This window comes from Equus asinus, chromosome 25 (assembly GCF_041296235.1).
Source record: "Equus asinus isolate D_3611 breed Donkey chromosome 25, EquAss-T2T_v2, whole genome shotgun sequence".
Lineage (NCBI taxonomy): Eukaryota > Metazoa > Chordata > Mammalia > Perissodactyla > Equidae > Equus > Equus asinus.
In genome coordinates, this window is record NC_091814.1 from 28938420 (window position 1) to 28959803 (window position 21384).

A 21384-nucleotide genomic window follows, 5' to 3' on the forward strand; every position below is an offset into this window, starting at 1 on the left:
GGGTAAAACACACACCCAGAGTTCTTATTGGTGGCCAGTCTAAACAAGTGACTGGACAGCCAGACCAAACAGCTTTCTGGCCAATTAATTTCTCCCTCTAATTGAATGAGCTGCTCATTAAGCACTGGAAGCAGGTCACAGGGAAGGGAGGCCCCTGGCACACGGCCACATGGGCTGACAGGTGATGACGGAAGAGGAGATGGGGTCCACATTCCAGCCCCAAAGGCCCCCAGATCCCACACGTGGCCAGCCCCACCACACACCCTGCCCCCATTGCTTTGAGAGGACGTTTTCCTGAACCCCGTTCCTTCTGCAAAAGTTTTCTTTCTGCCACTGACTCCCTCACTGGGGAAGTTCCACATCCGGACCCTTTGGTTCCCCAGCTGGGCCATCACCCAAACTAGGGTCACAAAGGGAGCAGCACAGTCCTGGGAGTGCATCCCAGGTCTACCTATTGACACCAATTTGATCTAAAATTAATAAATCTAATCCTCCAAGCTTCTGTTTCCTCATCTACAAAATGTGACAATAATATCCTCACCTCATCTAGAGAAGTTGCAAATAAATAACATTATATCAGTATTAAAGGGCCTAATAAAGCACCTGATACTTAGTAAGTGCTAAAGAGTAGCTACTACTATGGGTGGCTACTATTATTAATAGAGATATTACCGTAATAATGATAGTGATATTAGCAACAACATATACCTCATCTCTCAAAAACAAAGAAAAGAGGAAATTTTTCTGGTTAAAACCCCAAGCACAGGCCAGCTCCAGGTCCAAGCCTTGTCACAGCAGCAGTGACAACCACAGTGACTGCAGTACGCCATCCTAACAAGGGTCACACCCCAGATATTCCCAGCCAAGGCCTCTGTGCTTTCCATCTGAGCAGGAAGGTGAAGGAAGAGAAGGAAAAAACACCTGGGAATACTGAACGACCAGCCTGAAGCTACAAGGGAGATGAATTTTGCATGTTCTCACAAGACCGAATAGAGAACTGCATTCAGGCCACACGCCCGCCACTTCCTGGACTCCTGTGACTCCTCACGATGCCTCTCTGAGCCTCAGATTAATCTAGAAAATGAGGGAAACATGACCCTCCCTTCACAGCTTATTGTGAACATTAAAGGAACTAACTCCTTTCAAAGTGCTTTGAAGTGACTCATTCCTATGTCCGTGAAAAATAGCATTGTTGTATTTAACGGCATTGTCAATAAATTCAACCTCACAATAAAAAACACTGAAGGAGTGGGAGGGTCAAGGCAGTGACAGGATTATTTTATTAGGCTGATGAACAGATTAGAGAAACAGGAGCAAATATGCTAATTTTCTTACCAAAATTACCGTCATTGAATTGAGGTTTCTGCTGATCATATGAATTGGCTGAAGTAAAACTAGAAAGCAAAATAAATGTCCCAACATCTGCTACGTGGTTCCATTTAGGTGAGCAGATTCTTTTAAAAGACCAAGAGGCTGCATCCAGGATGACCAACCCAGCCACCTCCATTCTTGCCAAAAAGTCATTACAATCCATTTGACCAAACCTACCTTTGAAATGCACAAATGTAAACTAATTTCTTCTGCTTCACGGACAAATTTCTTCACAGTGATCACAAGACAACTTAAATCTTGTTCAAGCTCTACTTTGTGCATCCGAGTCAGAAAGCAGCAGGTTGGAAAGCTTGTTAAACTCTTGTAGAGCACCCGAAATGGCAGATGAGAATGCAAAACGCTTCTAGAGCCTAAAGCGACCAACCAAGGAAATTGTTGAAATCCCACATTTGTTCTTCAAAATTTAAGGAAATCTTACCTTATAAACTAAGAGAAATTGCATTACTTTTTTCAACATTTGGGGCAATTAATAACTAATTATCGAATTTTTTCCATAAGGCCTTTGAATAAAAAAGACACTTTGCCAGTCTCATTCTGCGAAGGACTCCAGACCTCCTCAAAGGTGACACGCATCTCAGTTTGAGAAGCAGCAGGGCAGGAGAGAGAGAGGATGGTACCCCTTCAGCCATCACATCCACTTTAACCTTGGCCTTTAATCAAGATCAACCACCCAACTCAAAACAGCTTCCCTGGACAGTATAGGGAAAGAGGGTCTGGGGTTCACAAAGGGTGTAGCCATCCATTTTGGCACCATTAGCACTATCTAAAAGAGCCAACAGCTAAGATGCTTGAGTTTGGCTCCACACAGTCCCACTTTCAGCCACTCACCCGTATCCGGCGCATGGCAGCCACGATCTCCACTCTGCTGTTGGGCCTCGGCACATCCAGGCTTCCTACGTACTGCGGGGAAGAAGCAAACACGCTCATTAAGAAGAGAGGTGGCAGGCGTCCCCAAAGACAGAACACTAGCAGTGGAAGGACCTTTGCAGGTCATCCAGCTCATCTTCCCATTTCACAGATGAGAAAATCAAGAGCCAAAATGATGTCTTGTTTCGAGACTATTTCTGACTTTATAAAAAGCAACTAGATAAGAAACTGCTTCCTTTTTCATCTTGTGCTTTATCAGAGATGCAGCTAAGCACTGTGCTTTAACCAAGCAGGTGACTCTCCCACCACTAACTTTGCAGCAAGGTACCTTACCTTGCTTTGTCTCAATTTCCTCATCAGTAAAATAGAATTTCAGTAAAGAACAAATGAGATGAAGCATAAATCTCTTACACAAATCTGCTCTGCACATATTATACACTGTTTTAATTAATGGAACTTCATCAAGTTAGCCCTGGATGTTATAGAGACCTCATGCACTTAAGTTTCTAATCGGAAGAAAGGAATGGACTACTAATTTTTTCTTAAAAAATTTAACCTGATTAGACTTTTTAAGTTATTTTTATTCTGTGTGTGTGTGTGAGGAAGATTGCCCCTGAGCTAACATCTAGACCAATCTTCCTCTATTTTATGTGAGACACCATCACAGCGTGGCTCGATGAGCAGTGCTAGGTCGGCACCTGGGATCCAAACCTAGAAACCCCAGGCCGCCAAAGCGGAGCATGTGAACTTAACCACTATGCCACTGGGCTGGCCCCTTAAGTTATTTTTAAAATAAAATGACATGCAGATTGTTTAATATATGGGTACTTTCCTGCTGTAGACTATTCAAGTAATGCAGAAATATACAAAGCAGAAGAATAAAGTCCCTCACTGTCAACAGTTTGACATACATCTCTGTGTGCACTGATGGACACATATATTCATAGACACACAGGGAAGTTTATTTTATGTAAAAAGCTTGATACTTCTCACATTGTTCTGCAACACATTTTTGTTTTTGTTTGTTACTTTAAATACAATTTGAGCATCTTTCTCTGCCAATGCATACAGGTCTATCACATTACACATAATGGCTCCCTGACTGATGGACACTTACCCTATGTCACTATTACAAACACTGCTTCCACAAACCTCCTCATCTACACACCTTTGACCTCATTCAACTAGCTCTTCTGATCCAGCAATCCCACTTGTAGGAATACAATAGAGACTCTAGTCATTCCATAGCAGGATGAAACTAGAAAAGAGGAGGACAACTCAACATTTATTAAGCACATTTAATATTAGTTTCCTCATACACACCATCTCATTCCAAACTGACCCATTTGGATGTGCCTTTCCTTTTTACACATAAATTATATAAAAATAGCCCAGGGGATATCTTAAAAATGAACAGCCCCAGAACAACTCAAAAGTCTACCCAAGCAAAGACTGCATTAACAGAAGATAAGAGGATAGTCATCTTTGTGGGAAACGTATCTCCTGTGGTTACAGGAATAAAAGGTTCTTCCTGAAAACTAGAGCTAAGGCTGTCCCCAGTGAGGAGGGTTTCAAAAACTAAATATTGCAAAAGGTTTTCCCCTAGTATTGATCCACAGTTTGTGCTAATTCACTGAAGAACACAATTCCCAGAAGCCAGTGGTAAGCAGTGGACACAGGGCAGTCCGGGCCCATGGCGGGCAGCCCCACCACTGCGGGTGGGGAGCAGTGTACCTGTGATCAAGCACCTGGAGACTCACTCAGGTAAACGAAGTACCTAGATCTAAGAGTGTAGTCCGATTTAACCGTGCTTGGCATTTCTCCCCTCTGAGCTCTGCTGGGGCCCCCGCAGTGTGTCTACACCAGGGACCTACACAGCCAGGAAGGACATGAGGCCCCGGTTTGGGATTGCCCAACTTCAAAGGCCCTTTAGCCGGGGGCAGTTTCCACACGCCCTCTCCTGGACGCTGCACGCCTGATGGCTCTTGCCCTGAACTCTGAGCAGTCAGGACTGACTTGGCAATCAGACTCTCGTGGGCTTGTGTTCCCTCAGCTGTCACATGAGAGCCAGGACCTCAAGCAAGGTCACCCATTACAGGTGAGCCTGGGGGAAGAGTACAGTCCTCTCACACCAATCTCTGCCACACCAGGAAAGGGCCTGCTGCCCAGTAAGATGCACAACTGGGCCTGAACACAAATGCCCAGATGGGACCCGTCCCCACCGTGCTACCTCCGCCCAGCCCTTCTCTCCCTCCTCAGGAAGGGGCCCTGCCAGACTGAGAATCCTGAAGCAATCAGGAAACATGGCGTGCAGGAAGGATGGAGGCGACACAGATGGAGAGGAGAGGTGGCTTTCTAACTCTGGACGGGTTTACTAACGAGGGAGCAGCATTGCAAATGTGAAAGAGCTCAATAAGGACACTCAACCACTTTACCCTACCAGCGCCTCCTTCACTCCATCAGCCACCACCCAAGCCGGCATGTGAGCACACCACCCACATGCAGTGCACACACGCTCACACACCTCATGTGCCACACGCACACACGACTCATCTCACTCACCACACGCACACACTCATCTCACAGCCCCCACACAAAGCAGGCGCACACTCACTAATACTTCACACTCATATTCACACCACACACACACTCACTCGTCTTCCCTCCTTCTCAGTCACGTGAAGAAAATCACAAGTCATCCTATCTGAGAATGAGTCCGGAGCAGATAACCCACCACAGAGGCAGCTTAGAGTCAAAGTCTCCATGACGGATGCACCTTAGGGTCAAAGAGATGCAAACGAAACGCAAAGCAGCGTTCAGGGTCCACAATCCTAGTCGAAAGCTAAATATCTGCACTAATAACAAGAACCAAAAAGCAGAACCACAATGCCAGGGAAGCAGGGGAGGGGTGAGAAAGCCCACTCCTTGGGGCAAAACCAGAGGGTATGATAACACTACCGCCATATGTACAAGGATAATCCCAGCACAAAAAGAGTATCGATAACTAACCATTACCACCTCCACAACTAACTTCAGTCCATCCTGAGTCTCCAGAGACAGAATTAAGCGTCAGACACGGTCTAAGACCTGCTGGAGGGTGGTCCTTACAACCACTCCACTTCAGTGGTGAAGCTCGCCATCATCGCCTTGGTAAATGAACATAGGCTGGCACCCTCCCCCTCTAGACTGGAAAGTTGGCTCCCGGGCCTGAATTTCATCCACCTGCTGAGCTAACAACCTTCGGAGATCCTGGCTTTTGTCACCTCCTATGGGGATCAGGAAAAAACCAAGTCCCTGCCTTCAGTCAAAGGCTGATGCATAGTGACAGGTTATCACTCAGAAACGGTATCCCCTTTATCTGTCTCTCCTGCAGGTTACTGGGTGCCAAGGGCTCCTAGGACAACAGAGGCAGGTTGGCTCCATGCCTGGGAATTGGAGGAATAACGTCAAAAGGGAAACTCATGCTCTTTCCCCTCCCCATCCCTTGAGCCATAACTCTTCCCCAGGGCTTGCTCATCTTGATTAACAGCCCCCAGTATACTCAGCAGTTGTTCAAGCCTGAAACCTGGAAGTCGTCCCTGAAGGAGCTTCTCCCTTATTCATCAGAGCTAATCAGCAACTGAGACCTGTCAATTCTCCCTTCGTCTCCACTGTCCATCTACACTGCCACTACCTGATCCCAGAAAACCTTCCTCTCTTACTTAATTTACACAATGTCTCCTCACTGGTTTCTCCACTGCCCCCAGGACCCCCTCCAAACCTTTCTCCACAAGGCTGTCACAGTGAAATCTTTCAAATGCAAATCAGCTTGTGTTATTTCCTTGCTTAAGAACCTCCCATGCTTGCTTCCACCTGCCTTAAAGACGTCAATCAAAGCTTTCAGCATGGCCTACACAGCCCGCATGTCCAGCTTCATCTCACACCACTGACCTCTCTGTTATCGAGAAGGTCCTTCAAATACACCATATCTTCTCACATTCAAGGGCTTCCATACTTGCTCTCCCCTGTTCACAGAAGGCTCTTCTCCTACCCTCTCTCTCTCTCTCTCTCCAGTCCTCCAACATCTATGATCCTGTAGATCTCTGCCTAACGTCTACTTCCCTGTGCTGACCCCAGGGAAGGTGAGATGTTCATTTGGATGACTCCTGTAACTCCCCACAGTTCTCCATTATGGCATCGACACATAGCTAAATACAGGATTTACTCATCACTGGCTGACTGTCCCTACCACGGGTCCAGGCACACAGAAGATGCCTAAAACATACCCGACTGGCTGGAACCCTCCAAGAATGAATGCACATTCATCCCAAGTGTTCATGGCAGAATTACCACTCTGAGGAGGGGCAAGAGGAGAGGCCTGCACCCTGGCTTCTGCCTGGTGTTCCAGCGTCACAGGCATCAGCCTGCTCCTTCCAGTCAGCCATCCCATCCTGTAGAGTCCTGCCATGATTCTATAGACTTACCTGACTTTTACCCAGGTACCTGAACTGGACCTACGCCAGACATCTTACAGGAGCACAGGCAATTCCTGGCTTACCAAAAGATGATGGTATTTCAAACCTTTCTGTTGGTGAATTTTTAATCACCTGGCATTCTGTAAGACTTCTGTAAGATTCTGTGCTCGCCTTCCAGGAATCCCTGTGGTGAGACTTCACACAGGGCCTCTATTCAGAACATCCACCCCGGAGTTGAAGGGAGGAATAAAGTAAAAGGAGTAGAAAAATATCAGGGCCTACTTCTTTTTCACTAGCATCTACAAAGAAAAACAAACTCGAAGGAAGACGCAAATTGTACTGGGTAATCACGATAAGATATTACCTGTGTCAGTTTTATCTGTGGCTTCATTTTCCAGATAAGCAGGAGTCATTTGCAAATAGGGTTAATCAAAGGGCTTCAGATATTTTTTGCAAGTTTCTGGACCACCTCAGCCTCAGTGCCAGATTAATACCTCATGAAGTTTTTTTTCATTTTCTTGCTTCCACCCTATTTTCTGGAGATTACCTTCTGAAGACAATGATAAACTGAACTGTAGGGACTGCTGGTGTGTGAGTCCCAACAGTAAAAGCAGCAAGACATCAACAGCCACCCCATTGACTTGTTAGACTTTCTGTCATCACCTCGCTCGGGGATCTCCCTTCATTTACAATGTTTCTGTCAACCGTTTCCAGAGACCAGGAAAAAAACTTATATATGAATCAAAAATAAATGTATCAGATGATTCTGCTTCCAATAATGTTGGAGAAACTACATCATCAGGCCTCCAACAAATAACAAATGTGACATCTGGACAAGATATAAAAAAATAAGTTTGCAGAGAATGTACAACACAAAGAGTGAACCGTAATATAAACTACGGACATTAGTCAATAATAACGTGTCAATAGTGGCTCAATTGTAACAAAGGCACCACACTAATGCAAGATGTTAATACTAATAATAGAGACTGTGTGGGCTTGAGGGGTGAAGGGGTATATGGAACTCTGTCCTTGCCACCCAATTTTTCTGTAATCCTAAAACCACTCTAAAAAATGAAGTCTATTAATTGCAATCATAAAAATAACTTTGAAGGCACTGGAGAGAGACCAAAAACAGGCAGAGATTGGCAGGGTTGATGTAGGATTTAAGACCAGTCACGTTAACTGTCTCTAAGAACAAAAAATCAACACTCTTCAGAAGAGAATAGCAGAATCTTGTGTCATAGGCTGTTAAAAACCCACTGACTGGCCAGTGCAGGCAAGGCCATGGGGAAAGGCCACAGTGCCACACTTCCTTGGGGTGAAAGGACAGGGCCCCCATAAATGGGGACAATGTAAAGGTCCCTGGATCTCTGCATTCCCAGCTCTCATCTTCTCTCTGAAAACCACTCAGTTCTCCAGCCTCAGCCCACAGCCTATGACACTAAGACTCAGGAGGAAGCCCCTCCTGTTACAGAGAACAACGAGGCCTAAAGCAATCAGCAGATGGCAGGGAAGGGGTGAGGTCTCCCCCCAGCTCCTGGCTTCCAGTCCAGACCCTCCTGCCTGCCTTCTTATCAACTCTTCCCCTTTCAGGTCCCAAACCCAGTCTGGTTTCTATTCTATCACTTGCCTACCTTCTCACATCCCTCAGGTCTCCTGGTCACAGTGTCCTCTCTGCAAAAGCACAGACAAGCAGTAAGAAATCTGATACCCTGCTTGTATCTAGAAACCACCAGCGGTGATGGGCCCATCTGAGTTAGTCCCTTAACCGATCCTCTGTCCTGATACCTTCTAAAAACTGAGAGTCATAGAAGTAGAGGATTTCAAATCGAAAGAAACCTTAGGAATTATGTCCAAGATTACGTTACAAAGGTAAGATTAAATAAGAAAGTATGAAAAGTATTTAGCACGGCCGTGCACCCTGCCAGCGCTTACTAAATGTTCACCATTATGACTCTGAAGTTGCTCTTTTTCACATAGCCCTGTTTGTTTCCTCCCCAGCATTTAACAAGGTCTGTAGTTGAAGGGTTGCCTCATTCACCTGGTCATTCTCTGCCTTCCCCTAAGGAATGGGAGCTCCCTGAGGGCTGGCACCTTGCCCCTTAGTTCCGGTATTCCCAGCCCTTAGAACAGGGCCTGGCAGAGTAAGACTCAAGTATCTGCTGGATGACTGAGGGGGCAACTGCGGCCCACAGAAGTTAAGTGACCTGCCCGAGGACACAGTCAGTGCGTGGCAGCACTGAGGCCAAGAAGTCCGTTCTCCCCACTCCAGGCCAGCACCACTGCTCCAACGGGGAAGTTCTTCCTCGCCTGGAGAAACCGCTCTTGGTGCACAGCGGAGCGTCCCGCTGAGCGGGATTATGAATGTGACCTGGGTGAACGTTCTCGCCTCATTTAGCATCGAACAAAGCAGCATTAACTGCAGCAGCAGCCCCAGATTCCAGGGCACACACTCAGCCAATGACCTTCTACTAAATGCTCTGGGGGAGGGGAAGAAGAAAAGTTGCCTCGGGGTGTCCCACTCCCCATTTCTGAGGCCTGCTGTGTTCTCCAGGTGCTGAGGTGTGTGGGAGAGGGAAGAGGGATTTAGAAGTCCCCATATGGACATTTACCAGTGTCCTGACCCCCAAATGCAACAAGACAGAAGCCTCAGGGCAGTTCTCCGCACCCCTCCTTCTCCCTACAGACAAACAGACACACGCACACACACACACACACACACACACACAACCAGAAAAGCTTCCAAAATGCTTGATATGCAGCTGCACACCATGTCTTTATTTATTTGTAGCCTAAGAGGAATGAGGCACTTGCATTTCTTCCTCTCTCTCCCAGCCCATCCAAAAAAGGAAGTACTATTCGAAGGCCATCTGATGTAACTGTGTCACTATTGATCAGGGGTTCAGCGGGAGCCAACGAATGTGCCGCAGATCACAGCAGAATCCTTCCTGCTCCTCACCATTAAGGGGCTGGGTGCAAAATAATTGTGGTAACTTGTCTTTATGCTAATGCCTTGCGATTCTCTACAAGGGACAGAGGGTAAGCCTGAATCATTCAACGTGCCCCTGGAGAGGCTGTCTCTTTGAGTTCTTTTAGTCTCCATTAGCAAAAGCGTAGATGGGGCAGCCTGATCATTTCTCTTTATTATGAGGATGTGCGAGAGAGAGAGCAAAGAGGAGAGAAAAAAGCAGTAAGACAGAGAAACTGTCCCGGTCTTTCAACTATTAGCTCCTGGATGAAAACCTTAGTTCTCTGGCTGGCAACACAAAGGCAGGCCAGGGGCAGAGGCCAGGGCTGCATCCTGGACAGGGAGAGCTTTCCGCCCTGCCCAACTGGGATGCTTACTTGGCCAGTTGGTTACTTCTCCTATGGAAAAATAAGGAAAAGGGGGGAAAACCCAAGGCAAGGGGAGAGGCAAAGAGAAATGCAGACAAAGTCTACGAAATAATGAAATCACCTGGGAAACCACCAGGTAAACCAGGAACGGAGAGATGAACAAGGAACACCAAGAAATCACAGGGAAGTCAGACCCAATGCAGAGTTCCAGTGGGCTTAAAGGTCAGTTGACCCAACACTTCATTTTAAAGAAGGGAAAAGTGAGGCTCAAAGAGAGAACAGAAACATAGCTTGTAAGTGGCAGAATCAGAACCAATGGGGGTCTCCCTACCCTGCATGGCCTCACCGATACTTCAGTAGGAAATAAGCAATCGGGATGAACACAAGCCAATGCTCCACTAAGACCTGGTTCACTACCTTAAACTCAAATTGAGATGGATGACGAAGCCTGTGCATGGACACTCGAATGGCCCTGAGGTCAAAAACAAACCAATGAAAAATTGCAGGGCACCAAGACTTGCTTTAAAAGGACAAAGGGTCAGTATTTGATTCACTTGAATGACTTTAGGAATGGAACTCAAGATGCTCATTAATGAAAATGGATTGATGACAGTGAAGGAAGGAAAAAACCATCCCGCTATTGGAGAGGACCGGGAAACTCAAGAAACACAGAGATGAGAAGGCCCTAGCATGATGCTAGAGAGGGATCCCCTAAGCCTTCACACACAGAATGAAGGCGTTCACCTTTGGCCACCACCAACATTCTATACCTGGTAAATTCTAAGTATTTAAACTCCCCAAGCCTCTGCTTCATCCACAGCACATAGCTAGTATCTATATTGCCTATATGTCAGGGTTGTCATAAGAATCAAAATTAGATAATAAAAATGCAAGTTTTATACTTTATAAAATACCATACAATCACAAAGGGATGAAACCCTTTATATCATTACGTTCTTGCTCTGTGAGACAACAAGACTTTGAAGATACAGAATTTGTAGCTTTACAGTAATCCCTTCTTAGATCCTCATGGACTAAGGACCGTGCATAAAGCAAGGTGATCCAAAATGCCATGGAGTCCATGGGAGACGGAATCAAGAATTCAGTCCCACAGGCTCAAAGAGGAGTGAAGAGGGGAGGGGTGAACGCCACAAGCAGACAGTGTCATCAGTGACCAGGCCACACAGACAACTGCCAAACACCCCCACTTACCACCCCCAGCCGAGGAATGGCTGTGACTCTGCGAATGTGCTCACAGAACCTCACGGGGTAGGCTCAGTTTGAGGTAAGTACCGTGTCACATTTCCCTCCTGACTGAATGAGCTGTGACCAGGCAGAGCCTTCCTGGAGCTGGGGATGCAGGATCTCTAGTACAACAGTCAATCATTTATCAGCACCACTACTGAATGAAATCCCACGAAGGAGCAAAATTTCCAGATAACTGGCAGGGAACTCCATCTAAATACCAAAGTTTTCTCTAGTTTGAACTTCCTTGACTAGAAATCTTCCTAAAATATATTATATTCTGCTCTAACAATTGAGATCTTGGTAAGCTATAATTCAGTATATTTCTTCAGGATTCAGAATAACCATTATATACATTAGTTAAAGTATAAGCTAAAATCAGCAATGACTCCATGCAAAATGGCTCCAAGCTACTACTATGCCTTTTGAGTCCTTGAGACTGTTTTAGTATTTTTTAATGCTTTCTACACTGTTAGCAACAAGTATGATAATGATATGCTACATATGCTTCTGCCTTTAACAACAACTGTCATCAAATCCTTAAGAAAGAACTAGCAAGACAAATCCAGCAATATATAAAAAGGATTATACACAATGACCAAATGAGATTTATCCCAAGAATGCAAGGTTGGCTCAACATATGAAAATTAATGTAATATACCATATTAATAAAATAAAGGACATCTAATCATCCCAATAGATAAAGAAAAAGTGTCTGACAAAATCCAACAACCTTCCACGATGAAAACACCCAACAAATTATAAATGGAAGGGAACTTCCTCAACCAGATAAAGGTCATCTAACAAAAAATCCACAGCTAACATCTTACTTAGTGGTGAGAGAAAGAATGATTTTCCCCCAAGTTCAGAACCAAGTCAAGGATGTCCACTCTCATCACCTCTGTTCAACATCGATCTGGAAGCCCTGGCCAGGGCAGTTAGGCAAGAAAAGAAATAAAAGGCATCCAGATTGAAGCAGCAGCAACAAAACTACCTCTATTCACAGATGACATGATCTTGTATATAAAAAATCCCAAAGAATCCAAACACACATAATAAAAAACTTACTAGAACAAATGAATGAGTTCAAAAATGAATTTAAGAAGCAATTCCATTTATAATAGCATCAAAAAGAATAAAATAGTTAGGAATAAATTTAACAAAAGAAGTATAGTACACTGAAAATTACAAAACATCACTGAAAGAAATTCAACAAGACATACATCATTCAAGAACCTCCCATGTTCATGGATCTGAAGACACTGTTAACATGGCAATGCTCGCCAAATTGATCTACAAATGCCATGCCATCTCTATTAAAACCTATAAACTGTTTCTACTACCAGCACTTCTGATATCAAATGTGTAGGTTTTCCACACCAAGTAATTCTCCAATTCTCTAGAGATAACAACTTGGTGTCCTAGAATTTAATTCAATTTTGACACTAACTACCCAGAGTTAGTACAGACCCCACAGGTTAAGGGGCTCAGTCTCACAGGACTGTCCCCCAACTTCAGATGCCAATTTCAAGTCCCAGGCCTCCCGTACTTCTGACCAACCACCTATAAATCAGGGGTTCCTAGGACCCCCTTTCAGGTTCAATAATTTGCTATAACAGCTCACACAACTCAGGGAAACACTTTACTTACTATTACCTAATTTTAAAGGATACAAATGACAGCCAAATGAAGAGGTATATAGGACAAGGTGTGTGGGAAGGGGCACAGAGCTCTGACAAGCCTCTCTGGGCATGCCACTTTCCCAACACCATAATGTGTTCACCAACCAGGAACCTCTCCAAACCCTACTATTTAGGGTTTTCATGGAGGTTCCGTGGCATAGGCATAACTGATTAAGTCATTGCCATTGAGATTGAACTCAATCTCCAGCCCCTCGCTCTTCCCCCTAGGTAGGGAGGTGGGGATGCAAGTTCCATCCTTTAATCACAAGGTTAGCTCCTCTGGCAACCAGCTCCCATCTTGAAGCTGTTAGGGGCCCACCAAGAGTCACCTCATTAACATCAACTCAGGTAAAGTTGAAAAGAGCTTCTCATGAAGAACAAAAGATGCTCCCTCTCAACCTCTATCAATCAGGAAATTCCAAGGGCTTTAGGAGCTCTGTGCCAGGAACCAGGGCCCAAATATAAATTTATTATATCACAGTATCACAAAATCCCATCTGCCCTTCTTGCAGAAATTGACAAGCCAATCCTAAAACTCACGTGGAAACGCAAGGGACCCAAAATAACCAAAACAATCTTGAAAAAGAACAAAGTTGTAGGACTCAGACTTTCCAATTTCAAAAATTACTACAGTAATCAAGACACTGTGGTACTAGCATAAAGTTAGACATATAGATAAATAGAACAAAATTGAGAGTCCAGAAATAAATCCTTACATTCACAGCCAAATGATTTTTGACAAGAGGGCCAAGACAATTCATCAGGAGAAAAACGGTCTTTCCAACAACTGTGCTGGGACAACTGAATATCCACACACGAAAGAATGAAGTTCAACTCCTACCACACACCATATGTGACATTTAACTCCAAATCTGTCATACATCTAAATGTAAACGATAAAACTATAAAACTCTGAGAATAAAACATAGGAGTAAATCTTTGTGACTTTAGATTAAGCAATGGTTTCTTAGATTTGACACAAAAAGTACAAACAACAAAAGAAAAAAGAATGAAGTGGACTTAATCAAAATTAAAAACACTTGTGATTCAAAGAATACCATCAAGAAAGTGCAAAGACATGGGAAAAATATTTACAAATCATATATGATAAGGAAATTTTATCCAGAATATAATTCTTACATCTCAACAATGAAAGACAAAAAACTCAAACAAAAAATGGGCAAACAGGGCCAGCCCAGTGTCCCAGTGGTTAAGTTCAGGTGCTCTGCTTTGGCTGCCCAGGGTTCACAGGTTCGGATCCCAGGCACAGACATGCACAGTCCTCATCACGCCATGCTGCAGCAGCATCCCACATACAAAAAAATAGAAGAAGACTGGCACAGATGTTAGCTCAGTGACAATCTTCCTCAAGCAAAAAGAGGAAGATTGGCAACACATGTTAGCTCAGGGCCAATCTTTCTCACCAAAAAGAAAAACAAAGAAAGGAGCAAAGGATATGAGTAGACATTTCTCCAAAGAAGATACACAAATGGCCAATAAGCACATGATGCTCAATCATTAGTCATTAGGAAAATGCAAATCAAACCCACAGTGAGATACACTTCACACTCACTAGGATGGCTAAAACAAAAAGGACAATAGCAAGTGTTCACAAGGATACTGGAGAAACTGGAATCTTTACACACTGCTATAGGAAATAACACAGCCACTTTGGAAGTGTGGCAGTTCCTCAGAAAGTCAAACATAGAGTTAACATATGAACCAGTAATTCCACTGCTAGGTATACACCCAAGAGAAATGAAGACATATGGCCACACAAAAACTTGTACATAAATGTTCATAGCAGCATTATGCATAATAACCAAGAAATGGAAACAACCCAAGTGTCCATCAATGAATGAATGGATAAATAAAACATGGCATCCATATAAAGTAATATCATTCATCAATAAAAGGGAGTGAAGTACTGATACATGCTATATAACATGGATAAGCCTTAAAAACATTAAAAGCAGCTAGTCACAAAAGGCTATATATTGTATGATTCCATTTATAGGAAATGCCCAGAACAGGAAAATCCATAGAAACAAAGAAGATTAGGGATTGTCAAGGATTGGGGAAGTGACCACTAATGGTACAGGTTTTCCTTTGGGAATGATGAAAATGTTCTGCAATTAGACAGTGGTGATGGTTGTGCAACTATGTGAATATACTAAAACCCACTGAATTGTACACACTTAACATGGTGAGTTTTACAGTATGTAAATTACATCTCCAAGTTATCTTTTAAAAAAACGCATGATAACGTCCCCCTTTGGTTTGCTGTGGACAAGAAAGTAGAACCGCAAGCAAATTAGCTTCCGAGTGAGCTTCTCACATGCTCTCCTTTAAGACACAGCTATGAGCCTCAGCATCCATTTTGGCTGCTCAGCTTTCTCCCCGGTGCCTTTCTGCACTGCTGGCTGTCATCTGGATGCTTGAGTTCACCACATAAATAATCCCTGGGGAAAAAATGAGCTATAACGGTACTGAATTTTAGCTCTACTTCTAGAAGATATATTTCCCTCCCCAAAGAATATGAATTTTTTCTGCACTGTGAGAGTATAGCCATCCCATTTCATATTCCTACTCTCCATTGCAGGAAAATGAAACAGAAGCTCACAAAATAGATTATTTCTGTATCATGCTGAACCTTCTAGAGCAAAGAGTCTAAACAACCATGCCATTTCTGGGACTGCCTGAATGAAGCAGGCTCACTGGGGTGACCCCAAAATACAACAGCACCCATCTTCCAGGCAGGAATATATTTCTAAAGACATGCCAAGAAAAATGATAAAATAATGCATTATACATTTTCCAACTTAAAATCCAACATTCAGAGACTTGACTGAAAGGAAAGAAAGAAAAAGTCAGCTCGTGGCGAGATTAAGGAAAGGAAGCAGAATTTCATGCTTTGAAGGGACAGTAATAGCAGATCATGTTGTCTGGCGCCCCTCCCCCTCCACATGTATACCTGAAATTTTCATCTCTTCTATAAATCCCTGCCGTGCCATCAACCAGCCCATGCTTAAATACCACCACTGATGAAGAGATCACTACCTCAGACAGTAGCTGTTAGGAAGTTCTCCCTTAAGGCAAGCTAAAATTGGTCTCCATCAAGATTCAGACTCTACTCTCTCCTCAAATACGTAAAGCTATCTCTTGTCACCCTGACACCCAGAGGCCTTCTCTTCCGTACATGATAGCTCTTCTCGTCTTTAGAGTTCAAAGGATATTATGGGTAGAGCTTCACCATTCTCCTCAAAAAGGTGTCTCAAGGGCCACCAGCTCTACTAAGCATTACCGTGAGTGCCCTCTGGCAGGTTAAGACATAAGGAGGGGACACTGTAAAAGAGGATAAATTAAGGAGAAACAAAGTAAATGAGTAGGAGAAGAAAGATAACAAGAGAGAGAAAAACTAAAGAGGTGCCCAAGAGGACCAGCTGCCAAGAGGCAAGCCCAACGGGCTGAGCCTTCACCTTGACGCCAACCAAACCCCGAGCAGCAGCAGGTTCAAGAACTCCAGGGACAGACATGAGTCAATCTACTGGCTCAGCCACTAGGCTGCACTGGCTTTTAATCTGTGTATAACAGAGACAAGAGATACCACTTCCTTTTTTCTCACATAAGAGTTGAGAAAATCATGCGCTTTGTATCCCAGAAAGGAGAAATGAGGCAGAGACAGACCAGTTACTAATATGACCAGCGGAGGCAAAGTTTGTCTCTGGTGACCTTTCACCTCTCACTTTTGGTCCCATTCCTCATCTTTCCAGGTACTCTGTATCCAGCCCTCCTCCCAGTACAGTGTCAATCCTCTGGGCGATTTCCTGCCCCCCGCCCCGACTTTTCACCACCAAAACTTCCCTGTCCTGTGTTCCAAGTCCTCAGCCTGCCTCCTCTTCACACAGAGCTAACTAATTAGACAAGCTAATCCATATTAGGACAAGCACTGGCAGCAAATGGTCTAATTTACTAGCCTGGCCAGATGACACACTCTCACCTTAAGAGCATTCTCATGAAAACCCAATATCCTGAGGCTATTCAATGGCCTTCAGGGTTTCCAGCACTGAGTATCAGATCAGTAGAGTGGATATTTGGGGACAGAGATGCCTTTTAACTATAGCCTTCAAATCACAACATGGAAGCTTCTGTCTATTCTGCCCAAGGGGAAGTGATGGCCCCGTACAGAGAATTACAAAAGTTGAGATTCAGACTCTTAAAGGAGGTAGCAAGGCATAGCAGAAAGAACCTGGGCTTTGGAGCCAGATCTGGGTTGAAATCTGAGCTTCGGTTTCTTCTTCTATAAACAGGGAAAAAGACTACCCTCCTTTCAGAGCCACTGTAAAGATGAAACGACATAATGTATACAAAGTGCTCGGCGCTCACATCTTTCTGTTTAGGTTAGTTCTCCCTGTTACACTTAATTTCACTTCCCAGAGTTGTGAGCTTATATTTTATTCTTAGATTAACTGTGTCTCCTCTAACTAGACTGCAACTAGGTGTCGCTGTCATTGTCACCACTGTATCCTGAGGACTTAGCACAAAGCCTGGCGCGTCACACAAATGAACCAACAAATGGTAGCTTTTCCTGGTGTTAAGCAAGACCCTTTAAGATGTTATCTAGTTCTTTTACCTACCTTCAGGCAGTCCCAAACTGTTAAGCCTCTGTCTTATCACCCAACTTCCTGTGATGATCCACCCAAGAGTCCTCATAGCAGAGTAATTAATCATTCTCATTATCATCGTCATCACAAAACAGCAAATACTTTTGCAATGAGTTTCCAGATACGGTAATCCAGGTACAGTAAAGGACGCAGTGAGTCTCAGGAATCAAAAGTCACAGCAACAATTCCTCTCACCAAAAGGCGGAGAGAAAGAGTAAGAAAGGCTGTAAGGACAATCAAAGAAGTTTAAAGAGAAAAGAGTCAACAAGGGTAGCCAGTGAGAGGTGGCAGCAATGAGGGGTAAGCATGGACTATGAAGACAGAGTTGCTCCGAGAGAAGAAAAGATGAGAGCACCGGAAGGCACCTCCAGCTTTCAGTCCCACCTCTTGTTTTACTCTAACAAGGCAAGACACTGATGTCCAAAGATCAAATGGTTTGCTCAAGGCCACCCAGTTAGTTACAGAGTCAAGGTGAGACTATGACCCAGGCATCCTGGTTTCCAAGCCAATGCTCTAAAGTAACAAACAGTACGACAGAACTAAATGAAAAACCTTGGCAGCCCCGGTCCCAGCTCCACCACTTGTAAGATGTTCTATGAATTTCAACCAGCTGGTCAACGTCCCTGAGCTGCCTCCTCCTCACGGTGAAAAGGAAACTTGCAGAGTCATCACGAAATTAAATGAGGCCATATAGGAAAAGCACATAACACCTCATCAGAGCTCCATTCCTTTCTTTATTAAAGAATTACAAAGCACTTTCTATTTGCCAAAGATCAGGGAGGCAGAGATTAAAAGGGGGAAAAGAAAAGTGAACAAGGAATGACCAAGCTGTATCCTAATAAAGAACTTGGTTTGGAAATGATTGTCTGGAGAACCTTGAATGAATCCAAGAGGAGCTGGATTAGGGAAAAGGAAGTGGTCCCGGACCGGGACAGAAGGTGACGGCAGGCCAAGGTCTTCTCTGGGACATGGAGGAATGCTTTAGAAAACAAAAGTAAGACTGCACCAAACCTGGCCTAAAAACTGAACCTCAAACCACGCTGCTCGCCTCCCATTCGCAGAGATGCCAACAAAGCACAGCAAGGGTCAGATTTGTCTGAAAGATTTCTTCTTTTAAGGAGAAATTGATATTTTAATAAAGATTTCTGTGGAGAGGTGGAAAAGACTCACATTACATTCCATAGGGCTAACCAAACCCATTTAGATGTCCCTGTTGGATGTCCCCATCATCCCTGGACCTCTAGGAGGCTCAGAGAAGAGAACCGGGAGGGATGAGGCCAAAAGCCAGGATGGCTGAGAGAGGCAGCCGCTGGGGCAGAGGGAAAGGATGCAGCATGTCCTGAGCCAGAGCCCTCCCCAGCGAAGGAGCCTCCTGCCAGATGCTCACCATGACAAGCCATGAGCTTCCTCAGGGACAAGCAGCAGGGGCAAGAGTGGGAGGGGGCAAGGCCAACCAGGACGGCAGCCACCTCTGTCTGCCTGGAGTGGTCCTGGTTTTAGCACATCCTGGGAATCCCCCGTCCTGGGCAAAACCCCAGCCTGCTTGGTTGCTCTAAGGGGCAGCGTCCCCTCCCCTCCATCCTGCTTTCACTAGCAAGATGGTGAAACACTCCTGACCTACCGGGGGGCTCCAGGCGTGAGCAGCCTTGCCAGCCAAGCACACACCTGCCTTAGAGAAGGGCCTTCTTAACACCTCAGCTCCTGGGTAAAGTTAGAGGAAAGGAAGGAAGAAATAGGTACCCAGAGAGCAAGACCAGCCCCTTAGGATGTCGCCCAGGCAGTAGGGCCCCAGGCCTCAGGAAACAACTTGCCAGGGTTACAGGGATGCCCTCTGAAAACTGGCACTCAGCTGTGCCAGCTTCTTCCTCCAGCATCTGCCCAGGATGGATTGGGGAGGTCAAATGAACGAAATAAAATGCTATTTAAGGGCACAACAACAATTACTAAGAACCACATATTAACATCAGTGTACGTATTTCTGTACAAATTCCAAGAATTGTAAATCCCCCACCCATGGCCATGAAGCCTTATCCTCTTGGGCCACTCTTCCCACAGTTACAAAACCAAACCAAAGGAAAACCACGTACCCCATCATCACCACTGCCTACCATACGAAGAGACTAACCTCTCTGGGCTTCAGCCTCCCTAAGGATAAAACATGAGTAAGAATACCCTCTTCCTAACCTCACAGAGTATTTGTTAGTTTCAAAGGAGTGATCAATATGAATGTATTTTGAAAAAAATATAAAGCCCTACAAGAGCAAGAGGTGACAGCTATAACACAGTAGAAATGTGGCAGCAGGACCCTGCCCACTAGCATGGGAGCAAGACGGTACGTTCAGAGGGAGAAGGTGGAGCTGGGCCAACCCAAAGCACCAGACTTTCCAGGCTGGGGAGAACAGACTCTCCTGCATCTTTCTAAGCCCTCGCTGTCCCGGGATGCAGAGCAACATGCTCTGGTGGAGGGATTGTCTCAGGACACCACCTAGCAGTTCTCAAGATGCTATGGCCCAAGATTGCCACCAAAAAGCATCGCCAGACTGTGAGCGCTGTTGGTTTCCACTTTGGGATAGCTCAGGGCAGCCTGGAACAGCGGAAAGGGTCTAAATTCCAACCTCACCACATATTGACTGTGGGGTCTCAAAAGAACTACTTACCCTGGTTGAATCTCAATTTCTTCATCTATAAGATGGAGATAATGTCTAAGTGGAGAGTTTGCAGTGAAAATTAAATAAGATAACATATATAAAGAACACAGAGTGCACAATCACTAAGTGGAAGCAATTGTTATTACTCTTCTATGAAGAGCCTGGAATTCAAAGGAAATGCTCAAGACACCACGGCTTCCCATCCCTGCTTGGGCTTACGGCCCTGCTGCCCCTGAGTCAGCCCAAGAGTGCTGGGCATACAGAAGGCCCTCAGGGGATGCATGAGGATTCGCACACGGGCTGTGATGAGCACCGTCAGTCTACTTGGTTGCTGTTTTTCCTTCTTGAATGACACAAAGCCTTTAGCACAGCTTTATGTGACTTGGAGAAACATGGCAGAAATCACTAGGCTAATATCCATGTTCTCCTTGCCTTGCTGAAAACACACAGCTTGATGACATTTTTCAACCTCCCTCAGGAGATCTTGTGAGTTCTGGCCAATGAAATGTGAACAGAAGAGATGTTCATCACCACCAAGCCTAGTTATTAAAAAAGAATCCCACAGGAAATCCTTGTTGTCTTTCTCATTCTCAGATAAACAGAGGACAGTGAGGACCTAGAGGAGGGCAGAACAACAAGATGGAAAAAGGCTCAATTCCCAAATGACTGCATGGAACTAAGCTCCCTTACCACACAGGATGGGGAAGTGACTTAGAAATATTCATTGATATAAGCCACTGAGATCCTGGTGTGTGGTAGCCAGCCTCTAAGACAGTTCCAAATGACTGGCCTCCTGGTGTTCACACCCATGAAGTTCCCTCTGAGTGTGAACAGGCTGACCTGAGCAACCAATAAGATGTCATGGAAACGACTGAGTGCAGCTTCTATGGCTAGGTTTCAAAGACTTTACAGCTTCCTCCTCTCTCTCAGTTCACCCTCCTGAGGGGAAGCCAACTGCCATGTCGTGAAGACACCCAATCAGCTCTGTGGGCAGGTCCACGAGGCAAGGAACTGAGGCCGCCTGCCAACAACCGGCTCCAATTTGCTAGCCATGCAAGTGAGCCATCTTGGAAATGGATCCTCCAGCCTAGTC

The 21384-nt window shown here is 44.9% G+C and overlaps 1 protein-coding gene across 10 annotated transcripts in view; it reads right to left on the reverse strand.

Annotated features, from left to right (window-relative positions):
• Positions 1-21384, reverse strand: part of LOC106823687 (carboxyl-terminal PDZ ligand of neuronal nitric oxide synthase protein) — a 286226-nt gene that overhangs the window by 210957 nt on the left and 53885 nt on the right. For 8 of the 10 annotated variants that reach the window (XM_070497043.1, XM_070497044.1, XM_070497042.1 and 5 more), the window contains one exon: positions 2221-2292. In XM_070497043.1, the coding sequence (XP_070353144.1) occupies positions 2221-2292 (72 nt within the window). Of the gene's footprint in view, positions 1-1548; positions 1743-2220; positions 2293-21384 lie in introns of those variants that run through there. The other 2 variants (XM_044757786.2, XM_044757785.2) reach the window with 2 other exon arrangements.